The sequence below is a fragment of the Theropithecus gelada genome, chromosome 1 (genome assembly GCF_003255815.1).
Source record: "Theropithecus gelada isolate Dixy chromosome 1, Tgel_1.0, whole genome shotgun sequence".
Classification (NCBI taxonomy): Eukaryota; Metazoa; Chordata; class Mammalia; order Primates; family Cercopithecidae; genus Theropithecus; species Theropithecus gelada.
Genome location: NC_037668.1, coordinates 168,155,846 through 168,170,389, shown reverse-complemented (window position 1 = coordinate 168,170,389; position 14,544 = coordinate 168,155,846). Strand labels below are relative to the sequence as shown.

The 14,544-nt window shown below is 30.5% G+C and overlaps 1 protein-coding gene across 1 annotated transcript in view; it reads right to left on the bottom strand.

Moving 5' to 3' along the window:
- DENND1B (DENN domain containing 1B) overlaps positions 1-14,544 on the bottom strand; it is a 273,717-nt gene that overhangs the window by 96,626 nt on the left and 162,547 nt on the right. Inside the window, exons 12-13 of the mRNA XM_025365141.1 lie at positions 12,299-12,344; positions 7,435-7,536 (exon numbers count right to left, since the gene is read on the bottom strand). Coding sequence (XP_025220926.1) covers positions 7,435-7,536; positions 12,299-12,344 — 148 coding nt within the window. The remainder of the gene's footprint in view (positions 1-7,434; positions 7,537-12,298; positions 12,345-14,544) is intronic.

Sequence of the window (14,544 nt, the reverse complement as noted above, 5' to 3'; positions counted from 1 at the left end):
TAATGTTTTTGTTTATTTCACTACAGCTATATAGGTCTTGAATCAACCAACCTCTTCCTCACAGGAAAAACTTTAAATATGTTATCTCTCCTCCCCCTCTTCTTCCTCCTCCCACTTGGCTTACTCATACTCACCATCATTGAGGCCAATTCTCCATAAAGATGTTCCTGATACACTGAGCTTGGCTGGACCACAAAAGGCTGATCTGAGCGTGCGGACTAGTAAAAATGGCATCTCAGTTTGGCTAAAATTATTTCCATATCAGTTTACTTATAGCAGAGATGGCTTTAAGTCCACCAACATCTATTCTCCCTTTCTTTGCTAATGGAAATCTTAAGTTTGGGCTGGTGCATATTTAACAAAACTAGGTTAACTCAGCTAGTTTCCAACATCCCTTGGAACTTGGTGTGTCCATATGGCTGGGTTCAGACAAATGGAATGAGTTGAGGAACATGACATTTTCAGGCTGTCCCTAAAAGGGATATGAATACCCCTCTGTGGATTCTCCTCTTTATTCTGGGGCAAGGTAGACAAACAGCATACCTTAAACCTAGAGTTGCATGCTATGTATTGAGGATGGCAGAGTTGTCCCACATCTCTGGAAAACTTAACTCTTAATTGTTATACAAGAGATAAATATATTTCTATTTTTATCTAAGAATGGGTATTTAGGTCTCTCTGTTATAGCAGCTTAGCTTGTACCCTAGTAAATACACCAAACAGCAAACAAACAGTATAAATGATAATAAACAGTATAAAGGATAATAAACAGTATAAAGGATAATAAACAAACAGTATAAAGATATATGAGAGATATGAAATAAGAATATAGACCAAGCTCCTAACTGCTTCCATAGTTTCTCATACTGGTGCACCTGAAATCCCATCCTCAGTGCAACTGGCACAGCATCAGGTTCCTGCCACGTCATAAGAAAAATGAAACCTCAGGCTTGCAGCCTTTACTATTAAGCTGGAGAAGAACATTTGAGCCCCCAAGAATTTAGGCACTACCACATGAGATAATGCCTTGCTGCACCACAGAGGCACACATGGTTTTCTACTGTGTCACTGAGCTAGAACAGGCTCAGCCTCTACCTATCTCACCCTTAATCTAAATTAGGATACCACTGTAATTCTCTCCAACCGCACTCTGTTTCTTTTTTTTTTTTTTTTTTTTTTTTTTTTTTTTTTTTTTTTTTTTTTTTGAGACGGAGTCTCGCTCTGTCGCCCAGGCTGGAGTGCAGTGGCCGGATCTCAGCTCACTGCAAGCTCCACCTCCCGGGTTTACGACATTCTCCTGCCTCAGCCTCCCGAGTAGCTGGGACTACAGGCGCCCGCCACCTCGCCCGGCTAAGTTTTCGTATTTTTTAGTAGAGACGGGGTTTCACCGTGTCAGCCAGGATGGTCTCGATCTCCTGACCTCGTGATCCGCCTGTCTCAGCCTCCCAAAGCACTCTGTTTCTTTATAACATTTGTCTCTATTTGTAATACTAGATGAGTGTTAACACACCATAAACTCTATGAAATAAGAGTATATGTCTGCTTGTTCACCACTATATACCCAGTTCTTAGCACAATGTTTGTACACAGTAGATACTTGATAAACACCTGTTGAATGAATGAATGAATAAATGAACAAATCTAACAACTGTTCCAGGCACAATTCTACAATTATTCCTCTAGTTGACTCAATCAAAGTATCTACGATGGTGCTCAGAAACATAATTTATTTAAAAGGTCACTTGGTCATTATGATATTAGCAAGGTTTGGGAACCGCTACTGTGACAGTGCTCACAATATTACACACAAAAAAGTTGCTTGAATGTGGAAAAATCAAGAATTTAAAGGACCAGAAATAAATTGGAAATAATTTTAAAAGCCAAAATCAAGGTTTACATTTTTCAGAAAAAAAAACGTATCTGCAGTAACAAGAGAAAGAAGCATGCTATTAAGATAATACATGGTGGGTGGGAGGAAGACATTAAAAGTAAGGCGAGGTAATTTAGTTGGAAATGAAAAGCCACGAGAAAGCCAAGGAACTTCATTGAGCACTTAAAATCACTAAAAGTAACAAACAATAAATCAACTTTAGAATGGCAAAAGTACAGAGACATAAAGAGAGGGATTACCAAAGCCTGGATCATTGCTGTGGGAAAGCCAGGTTCTCTTATTCAATTGAGAGAAACTAACAAAAATCTTTTAAATGTTTAGAAGCACAGTTAAGGTTTTTGGGTTTTGCTTTTGTCTTCTTTGTTTTAGTATTTAAGGTTTATATTTTTAAAATATACACCAAGAAAACAGTTGGGAGGACAGTAAAATCTATAATAGTTTACCTACAAACAACAACAAAAAAAACTACTTTGTAAATAATTATGTCTCTGATAATAACTATTTAAAAGAATAGCTGAGTTTCCACAGACATTCAGCTGGGTATGCAGAAGCACAATGACTGCCATCACAACATGGTCTCTTTTTCTAAACACAGGAAATAAAAGGTTATACTCATAGTCAAAAAAGTATATTTTATATATGCATCCAGGTTTCTCATTTTCATTATTATTAAAGTCAAATGGAAACATCCTTATAAAATGTTCTAGGAGGTAACTGTAAACAGACTTTAAAAGCAAGCTTCTATTACTAAAGATAAAAGAAGTGCAATTATATTTCCTTTCAGCAATCACGTATTGAACGCCTATTTACGAAGCACTGTACCAAGGCTGTGTGGCGGGAGCAAGGTACAACTAGATGCCTGAATTCTACCAATTGGAGATTGAGAGGAGAAAAAGCATGACTATACTTTTCCAAGGGCAAACTAAAAGCAATATTTGTCTCCTGAAGTAATAAAATGTTCTCCAAATTACTCTAGAAGCTGAATGAATCTTTCTAACCTGACCACCCTAGAAATTTGTTAGGGACTTCATTTACCATTAAACACAATAAGGATAACAGCAGAACTGTGGCAAACCTGGAACTAATATAATATTCTCTGGGGACTATTTTTCTTTATAACATATATTATGACAATTTAACATGTTAAACCTTCATGTTAGATTACAGGAAATATTCAATGAATTAAACATATCCATTGACAGTCCGTGTGGTTCTAAGAGTTTAATTTGCTTACATAACTTAATATTTTTTTAAAAGTTTATTTTAGAATTATCTGAAAAAAACTAATTCCTTCAAGCTTATCCCCAAATTAATAAATTCACTTGAATGTAGATATTCAAATATTTGATATCAGAGATTTAGAGACTTTCTCCAGTTCTTATATGCTCTTAATGATTTTTGGTGATTCAGAGCAATTCGTGTCTTTCTTTTTTTTATCACACACAAAAAAAACCATTTAAGGCACTCCTTCTTATGATTCCTGAAAGCTTCACTATAATATACATGATATTTTAGATAGCATCATTATAATAAAGTCTTTTCAATGTTTTAGTAATGAAATATGCTACATACAAAATATAGCTATCCTGTTACAGTGGTCTACAGTGACTTGTACAATAACTCTTAAGTGTACCATATTTTCTATATACCCTCATAGTAGAAAACACAAAATTATTTTCCAATAGTATTATATTTAAGACAAAAATGAAGTTTTAAAAATAGTGCTGAAAATCCTAATTTAAATCAAATGGATCAAACTAATATTTCTTTAACAAGTTTAAGTGGCAAGTAAACTTCTATAATATATTTTAAAGGAGTTATTCATTACATTGTATATCACATTTATATGAAAGGGACCATGGTCTACTGTTTCAGACACAGGCCTGAGGATCAACCTCTATGAACTGAATCTCTAGATGTACCATTAACAGTATACTTTCTGTGCCTTGATTTTCTTATCTAAAATAGGAATAGCATAATGACCTATCAATATTATTACTATTCTTACAATCTAACGAGTTTAAATTATTAGAGACAGTTAAGCAATACAGGTCAAAAAACTTGCCTGTTGTAACGAATACTGTAATACATGTAACTTTTTCAGATGTCAATTCTAATGTACTTTCATCTATAGGAATTTATAATTGTTTAATTTAATATTCATATGAGGAGAGAATTCCTAAATCTTATAATTCTAATTATTAGCTTAATTCCTGGTAAGAGGGTAATCCTATTTATATTTGAAATAGTAACAACCTCCAAATTACTTTTTTAAATGTTGATGATAAAAATTAAAATGAGCAGGAATATCTCAGAAATACATTTTAAATTATTATGCAATTAAAACTAAATTGTATGCAGATTTGGAATAGGAGGTTTTAATACTGCATTTTCATAAATTAAAATCAACTCATTTGAGATTTCAAATGTTATATTTAATTCAATTGGTTCTTTTTCTCACTCTTATGAACATACCACAATAACACTAACTTTGATTGATGCTGTAACTGAGTCCTAACATTTACTTTTTTTATTTCAAAACATTCAAACTATACTACAGATGTTTGAAGGTGTCTATTTGGCATAGCCACTAAAAAAATAAAGTCACAATATATTCATAGACAAAAACTACAAGAGTATATTTTATTGGATCTACTGCCTTTAAAAGTTATTCCATGTAATAATCAATATCGTTAAAATCACTCCCAATAAAATATTTGTTTTTTTTCTTTTAATGATCCAAATCTATAGTGAAATGATGAAATCAAAAAACAAGTGTTCTTGTCAGAAGACAGGAAAAGAGGTTTTCCCCCTCCCTTAAGGAAAACAAAGGAATCCTGAAAGCTTTGCCCTGATTTATTTTTCCAATTTTAAATACCTTAAGAGTAGCGGAACTGCTACTGGCATGGTAGTATTTCTAACAGTCAATAAATCTAAAATATTATGTGTGAATATTGGAATGAAGCCATTAAGAAGATTACAGCATGCAACACAGCAGAGGGTCCACAGGAAAAAAGAACTAGTAATTCAGGACAACTGTGACCACTGACCTTTGAACAGCCAAGACCACTGGTCAATCTGACACAATAATAGAGTACACATGCATAGAAAGTCAACCAGCCCATAAGTATAATTTAAATGCTTTGGTGAATGATTTTAAAAGGACCCCCCCATTTAAATCTCAGTTAACCTATTAAACAATCAAACAATACTAATAGTAACATTTTTCAGGTTTCAAGTATATTTTATCAATTTAAATCACACACAAAAAATTTTAGGAAGATCATTTGCAATTTTAACACATCTCATTTAAAACATTTACAATTGTCCTGTTCTGTCTAGTGGGGGTAGGGCAGCTTCTAAAATATGATGTGATGCTTCATCCTATTTCCTCCAAAATTATAAGAGATAGAAAACAGATGAAAAAGCTAAATTTATTAGAAATGGGTTCTAAAAATCACCCAAAATATTTTTAGAAAATTACTATAACTTTAAACCATCTCATACTTTCAGTAAATGGTCCTAGCTCCATCTCAGAACAATTTTTGTCTAATCTTTAAATTTATCTGTAAGCCTGTGTCCCTGAATTTCAAGCATATATTTATTTAATCAATTTATACCACCTTTCAGTATAACTTTTATCTATATTTTTAAATATTTCAGTTATGTTTACATTGTTGTTCATGAGTAAATAACAAGATGGTCCCTTCTGTCATTTTATATATTTAGACCTTTACATGTGTGAATATTTAACTTCTCCATATATTTAAATAAATGTTTTAATCATCAAACTAATTCTACTAGGAAAGTAGTACTTCTCAATTTAAAAAAGAATCACCCATCAAAAAATAAAATTTCAAAGATTATTTTTCTCAAGAATCATCTGTCATTGATTGAAGCTGCCTATAAAAATTTTAGTATCATGTACAGGAAAGCTGAATTTCTTTCTCTTTTTTTTCTTCTTTCTCTTTTTAACAAACAATCTTTCTCCCTAGGATATTAACAGTAGGAAGTACATGCACATAAGGAAAGCGTTCCTAAAAGTCAGGATTCTATTTTCATAATTATTTCTCTATACAGTGAAAAACACTTTGAATGATTTTTAAATGAATAACTCTAATAATTTATTTGTGATTTTGTTTTTGCAAAAATTTTATAATGAGGTAATCTAGTTATAATTAGCTAAAAAGATGTAATTGTTCACTGGCCTAGGTTTAGATTTGTACATTCATAGCAAAAGTTTTACTACAGTAAGATAAGGTAGTTCAATTTTAATATGCCTCAAGGTCAGCAAGTATTTTTAGGTTATTATGGGCATAAATAATCTGATTTTGACTTTAAAATCGTATTTTTCCTATCATTAGACAGAAGGACAATCAAGGCTGGTATTAGTGTATTTTTGAGTTTAGGATTTTTAAAATTCACTTTCTCAAATTCCTTAATAATGGATTTCAAAGTAGTTCAATATTACAGAAAAATATGTTCTGAAGGTATTTTTTTCCCAAATTTTAATATCCATATAAAGAATAAATGTTTTGATTTTTTAAAAGGAAGTTATTTTAACTTAGAACTATGTTATAAAGATATTTTTAAGTAGTCATTAAAATATATACAGAAACAGTACTAGTTTGCATTTTTGTCCCATACTAAGGAATATGAAGGCCAAAAATAATGCACTTTTGGAGACTATTTAACATGACATACAGAATATGTCCCATTATAAGCTGCAGACACACTCACACACACACAACCCTCCGCAAGATCAAAGACCAGAAGAGAACTGGCACTTAATTTATCAGCCTTTACAGACAAAAGACAGTTTTCGTCATTTCAAAAGGATCAGATGTCTTTTATGACAAACTGGGTTTGCAGTTTAATTTACAAATAGAATTCTAAGTAAGCAGTCTTTGCTCTGCCAAAGCAAATGACAAACAGTGTAGGTTTTCATTCTTGCGGCCCTCAGCAGGATAGAAAAGATTAAAATAAAACTGAAATAATTTAGAGAAAACAAATAAATGTTTCAGAAAGTTGAGGGAGATCAAAGCCAGAATTTTCTGACCCCAACTGTACAAGCATTTCTTATTATATTGACCAGTAACATCAGATCATTAATTAAAAGGAAAAGCGCTGGCAGGTGGCAGGGAAGCAAAAGCCGATAATTGGCCCCCTTCTTCTTCTTGCCTTCAAAAACTCTCTCATTCTTTTGCAAGACATGCCACTAGGCAGACAGAAATGCCTACTTTGTAATATAATGATTAAGATGAGATGAAGAGACTTAGGTTTAAAGAAACTCTGCCTAATGAATGCATTCAGCTTTTTAATTATGATCCTACTTTTACAATAAGGAATATGATGTTCCATTCAAAATCTCAACTGCTAAAAGGTAAAAATATTAAATATGGAATCAACATTGATTTCTCTAACACCCCATGCAAATACCCAACCCTTTTATTTCAGATATTAAAAGTACGAAAAATAACTTAGTAATTCAGAGGTCCAGGAGAAAACATATATGTTCACCACTGAGTAGCCTTCATACTTACCACATCACTTGGTAGGTTGTTCAAGTCACTAAATGGTGATTCTAATGTGTTTGTATCAACATTTAACATAACAACATCTTCCAATGATTTATTTTTCACTCTCTATTAAAAAAACACAATTATGAATACAAATCTTAGTATATTTACTTTACAAAGTTATGATGAGCTTGGAAACAGAAAATATTATCTTAACGCATTAGGCTTGGGAAAAGAAAAAAGGAAAATCCTATATTATAAAAGGATAGAAACAACTTTGCCTCCTGAGAAAGTCTGACTACAACCTATACGAAAAGATTTAGTAAAAATGCTTAAAATTGAATATTTGCTCATCTTATATTAAACATAACAACAACAAAACTTCTTATAAAATAGGCACAGTTACATCAAACCATAAACAAATTATATACTTTAAAATTTTTCCACTTAATTTCAGTCCCATGATACAAGAATTTGTGGCCAGCTCTATACCTATGTTTAGCATAAATCATATTGCAAGGATAACATAAACCAATAACTATGACTACAGCATTAAACTGTAATTTAGATTTTTTATCTATATTCCATACCAAAACGTATATGTTGATGATGAGGACTGAAAGCTGAATAAGAGAAAATAACAGGATAGTAATATGGAATTTATTGTTAGTAATATTTCTCACATGAATTTCAATAGAAGGTATCAAATTTAATAGCCTATCAGACTATCTTGACTTGTCTCATTTGTTTGAAAGTTTAATCAAAATAGTCAAATTATCTCAATATGTCTACAAATAATAGTAAATAAGAATTTTATCATATTTTTCATCCTTAAAAGAAAATACTTACGGTTCATTTTTCCTACTTAAACTAATAGGTATACTTAAACAATTCATATAATTTTATTAGTGTTATTTCATTTGTAACAAATAGTATTATTCTTTAGTGATAACTGCTCATTAACTAAATATATGCGTGAACTCTGAATTTTATAATTGTATAAGTCAACTAGCAATAGGTTAATAATTTTAGTGTAGTATTTTTAAAGTGGTGGTCTACAATAATAGTCATTTTTGAAAATTATCACTTAAAACTTTATTACCTTATATTTTAAATTAGCCAAACTGGTTATTTTAAATTGATCATAATTAAAATTTCTCTGATCCATTTACAATTTCAAATCTCTGCATATTAGAATGTTAAACTTTCTAAAGCAATGGTAGTCTAACGCAGAGAATTTCCACATGTTAAGAAAGGCTTAATGTCTACAATGAGGACAGATGATTCTAAAAATCTGTCTTCTTTATTATAAAGACTTAAAAGATGGCCACTTCTAAGATATTAGTAGAGAATCACCTACAGTGATACTATTGACACTACTTCAAAAATATTTACAAATACACTCATTTCCTTTTCTTTTCACATGCTTATAAATATGTAAAAAGCTTTAAGTACATATATGTGTAGTAACCTATAAAGTAACTATAGTGTGACTACAATAACCTATTTTATAAGTAAAAATATAAATAATATTAATCACATTTGTGTGAAAAACATGTCATAATTTTGATTTTCATCTTCAACTTTAAGTTGTCATTTTATGACAGAGACTATAAAGATAATCCAATAAACCTGACATATTTGTTAAGGGATAAAATGACTTAGTTTGTAAATAGCCTAAGATAAGATTATGTGCCCACAAAGCGTTTTGTGAGGACATTATCACTAAACTCAGAACAAGGAAATTGGTACTACTATGACATGTACACTTTTTTCAAAACTGCTCTTAGTTTTAAAAACCTGGTAATTGCTAAATATTAAATTTTATTTAAGGGACCACTCAAAAAAGAATAGAAAAATAAATTCATTTCAAATTAATAAACTGAGATTCCCTGACATGAAAATAATTCTATCAATACATTAGCAAAAAAGGAAAAAATAGAGAGTAACAAATTTATTTTAATTTGGATTAGTATCAATATTTTATCTATTTTTTCTCTCCAAATTAGACTTCAACTATTTTTTTTTCCAAATAGGCATGGGAAGTCATGTGGTATATAAAATGGTACCTCTTTCTGTGTCTCACTGTTACATCTCATAAAGTTATGAGATACAAAATTAAGAAAATTTTAAAAATTGTCTTTTTCTTCAAAAATAAAAAAATATTAGACATAGACTGAAATGATTATTAAGCACAACTGTATGAAGTCAAGTCTTTCTCACACCCTCTATGTTTAACTTTTCCATACAATATGGCTACAAATATACTTATGCACATTAATACAAAGAAATGACACAGTGGCAGCAATCACATGATTTTATAAAACTGGGTCAACATTTTATTTAGAATCCGTTGTACATTAAAACAATAAGATATTCCTCAAATTTGTAGCCTCTACTAATTTATTCCTTATGACCTACAGGCCTTAGTCTGCCTTGAGTTCATCCCCAAAGTCTAGTTTTCAGGCAGAACAAAGTGTCTTTAGCCTTTATTTTAGAAAGAAATTTGTATTTTAAAAAGATTCTGGCCATCCTTTACTCATAATTTCATTAAAACAATTGAAAGAAAGATGTTAAGGGATGTTAATTTCATGTCTTTGAACAAATACATTTAGAAGTTGTTACATTAGGTTGGTGCAAAATTAACTGCAGTTTTTGCCATTTAAAAAAAAAAAAACAGCAAAACCGCAATTAATTTTGCACCAACCTAAAAAAAACAATAAAATGTGTTGAAACTCTCTCGACCAAGAGAAAGGGAATAAGAAAATATTTTAATTATTCCTTAAAGAAAAATTGGTTGTAATTGCCAAGCAAGAAGCAAACATTTACTCAGTTCAGTCTTACATATTAAATATGTAAATAGCTGTATCAATATTTTAATTACGAGACCATTTTGGTAAAAATTAAAAAGCATAAAAGGTAGAAATTTTAGTGAAAAAAATCTTCCTAATAGTGCCATAACAAGAATGAAATTTGCAGGATTGACATCATCTTGTAATAGATTAACAAGAAAGTTGCTGAATGGTATCCAATTGTTTTAAAAGCATTCCTGAAGTGCCCAGTATAGCTTCTCATTCACTAATAAACCAATTAAATAAAATAAGGCTGACTATCAAGACACTTAGATAAGTCCAGAGTATGAAAAATACAGAGATTTCAACCAGTCTAATCATGGCTTCAAATATTCTCATTTAATAATACGAGTCAATTTAAAGTTAGAATGGATTATTCTCTAAGACAACACTTTTTAAGGAGCAAACAATTCTTAAATTTGCTACTTAAAAACAGTATTGGTTTTCTTTATAGGTATCCAAGAATATGTGATAAATTTAATTGAATGTTTAAAATATATACCCTTTTATACAGTATTTTGGAAAAGCTGAATCATTTGTTTTAAAACTTGATGTAGAATCATTATGCAAAAAATCCTATAACATCAACAGGTAACCAACAACTTTAAATATTTTTCATCTCTATAATAAATAAACATGTTATAAAAATTATGTATCCTATTAGATTCATTAAGAAGCGACAAGTACACTAATATAAAAATCAAATTTGACGACCCTTTTTAGAAAACAATCCAACCAAGGTTAGATTTTAAATAAAGTCAAATTACTGATAAACTAAATGCTAGTCATATAATCTTGTAACAAATTAAGTACCTACTCATTCATATTTCATTTTATGCGATTTATCCTTTCACTGAAACTACATTGGCATGTAAGAATAAGTTTTCTAGAAATGAATAAAAAATAAGGAGTCATAAAGTTATGCAACTCAGACTTCAATATTACAAACAAACCTACTCAAGATATTCATTTAAATATTTTTTTTGTTATTGGTGAAACAAATAAAAAATGTTGCCCTAGCATTTTGTGATAAGAAAAAATGCCCAAAGCTAGCGTACAGGTCGGAATCCACAACCTGCGCCTCCTAAAGGGGCATGACTCTCTCCCAATATGATCCTCAGGAGTTTTAAAATATATCAACAGACTCATCTTTGATCAAAGCAAGGACTGATGGAGTGTATACAGTGATGGCAACTAAGAGGAAAACCAAAGCTAACTCATTTAGGTTGCTCATTAGAAACTGGGTTAAAGTACAATCTGTACAACCAGCAAAAAAAGATAAATTTATCTGAATAAAACTGATAGCATCCAGCATAATGACACCACTCAATTGACCCAATCCTTTGTTTTAATTCAAGCCTTTTGCTTATTTTGTTAAGATGCTGACCCCATACCAAGACCTTCCTGGGAATCTCACTAATTTCAAGTTCATGGTGTTAATAGTTCAAGGTCTTTCACTATAGGAATAACTTAAATGACAAAAATAATTTTAAAATGATGCGGTAATGGTGGAAAAAAAATACTAAATTTTATATTCCCAAACAGAACTGAAAATTAAAACTTAAGGCTATATTCTAAAGTTAATGATTAGTATATTAAAACCACATTTAAAATATATATACTGATAAATGGGAACATAATGAAGTCTGCAAAATAAGAAATTTTACTTCATGACTCATAAGTACATAAATTTTGACTTTCAAAATATAGGTCTGAAAAAGAGATATAAATAATCTCAAGTTGCCATAAAAAAAGGCAATTGATCAAGGACTGAAGTTTTAGTATTTAAAACTTACATGATTTCTACCAAATATAACCTATTTTTATGGATTTCATGCCATAAAAAAATGGTCATTTAGTATGTTAATTTAAATGAAATTATTTCAATGTTCTTTTTAAAAATGATAAGCATACTCTAAATATGAAACGAGTCACTTCTTTGTCCTATTCCATTGATATTCCTTCAAAACAAAACTGTTTTAATTATTATTTTATGAGTTAATTTTATCACTATCTCATGTCTGAAAGATACTCACCTCTATGAGGCTGGAGTGTATTCCAATCAGGTATGGCATTGGGGCACTAAATTAAAAATATATATATGCATAGATTCATATAGTTCATTAAAACTGAAACAACAGTATAAGTAATTCAAAATGATTAAAAATTAAATGTACTAAATGCTCAGTTCCAGCATAACACATTATGGATATTCAAAATTATTCAGTATATAAAGCTCAAATTTAATCTTAGAGGCCATTAATATATTTAAACTTAAGGTTGCTTTTTATAAACATCATAAAGTCATTTATAATTTAATCAAGAGTTATAATGTCTAAAAAGTTTGTTTGTTGGTTTGTTTTTAACTTAAGAAGAATATCAAGGTCTAGGCCATAGTCTGAATTGAATCTTTTCCATATACCTCATAGCAAATATATCCTAATCATCAAACTTATTTACATCCCTTTTGCACATCTTTTCCTATTCAATTAAATTCTTATTTCTATGATATTCTTAATATATATCTTCATTGATACATACCTCCTATGTCACCAAATATTAGGGTCACAGGGTCAGTCTGCAAATATTTATCAAGACTTATTGTTTGTCAGGCACTGTTCTGGAAGTGGATGTACAAAAGGAAACAATTTCCTCACCTACTGTGCTATCTTTCCCCTCATATACATTGTCTTTTATTTACTTAATTGTATAAATTCAGATTTATCCAACTTTCACTTTTAATAATGAAATAATTTTAATAAATTTAAAAATACTTAAGTGTGAGAATAATCTTGAATTAATTAATTCGACACATGATATTTAGAGCAAAGCAGGTGCCAGGCCTTAGGATAGAAACTTGGGAACATAATAGACAATATAAACAGAATATATTCCCTATGGGTTTTATACTCTTGCAAAAAATATAGATACTAAATTTTTAATACATAAAATAAGAATTGCTGGTTATTTCAGAAATACTTCTCATGAAATACAAGAAGAAAATTATTCAACTTGACATTTCAAACCTAAAATATTATCTAACAGAAAAACATGAGAATTGACAGATATCTACGAAGGCAATAGTGGATATATGAAAAAATAGCTATTTTAAAATAAAACGTTTTTGGTAATTCTTTTACAGGCATCTTTGTGCTCTATTATCACACACCTTTTCTGTTAATGCAAACAGATAATCCTGTTTCTCAAAGGATTTGCATAATTTTCTAAACATCATTGTCATTATCAGAACAGAGATGTCCAAATTTCTGTGTGTTCACTTTGCTACTGAGAACCAGCAATAGATTACACAGGCACCCTGACAGACCCAGAGATTTCACAGTAATCTTAAAAAGTTCCAAATTTATTTAAAGATGGCTAACCACTAATCCATATATCCAGAATTTACAAAGTAAGTGTTAAAGTTCTTATTTTACTCCTCGTTAGCCTGTACATTCTAGTTCATTACTTCTTATTGTACTAGATTCTAATTCCCAGTTGTCTTTGCCGTTTGTAGCTTTGTTCCTTCCTATTTATTTTTTTAATTTGAATGCAAGAGACCATCTGGAATTGATCTGATATTCTGGATACTTCACTCAGCTGAAAGTTGAGAACTTTTTATAGGCCTTGATATCCTTAAGACCTAAGAGATTTTCTACCTTCAAAAGGAAACAGGAGGAACAAATGTGGACTGTTCCACTACTTCCCTAGTTCAAGTTCTCATCCCTGAATTCCTTCCGGGGCTCCAGAGAAGACTAAAGTGCATATCACTAGCAAATCTAGGCTTCCACAACAAGGTTTTGATAACTTTAACAAAATGAAGTTAGGCAACTCCCATGATCTTAAATATCTCAATCCCTGCCTATATCCAAAATACCATAAGACTATTGAAGTCACTGCGTAAACTTCCAGTTCACCTCAGGTTAGCTTATCCTACTCACAAGATTTATAGTACAGAAAAGTCCATGCAGTCTGAAATTCAAAGTACATTTTAATGAAAGAGTTTTAAAATAGTTAAGCCTTCTAAAAAACAATAGTTACTAAGTCCATTTTACAAATGTTGGTGGGATAAATGGGTGGGTCAGAGTTTCATAAAATCAGAAGCAGACTGCTAAATAACCTACTGAAGTGCCAGCAAATACATCTAGGAAAACATTTTTTTAAACTTTATGGAAGACATACTTATCTTTTGAAGTATAAAAAACACATTTATAAAAATTATTAAGCTGGCATAAAAATATCAATTAAAAAGCTTGTATGCAAAATGTAATCATATAATAACTTG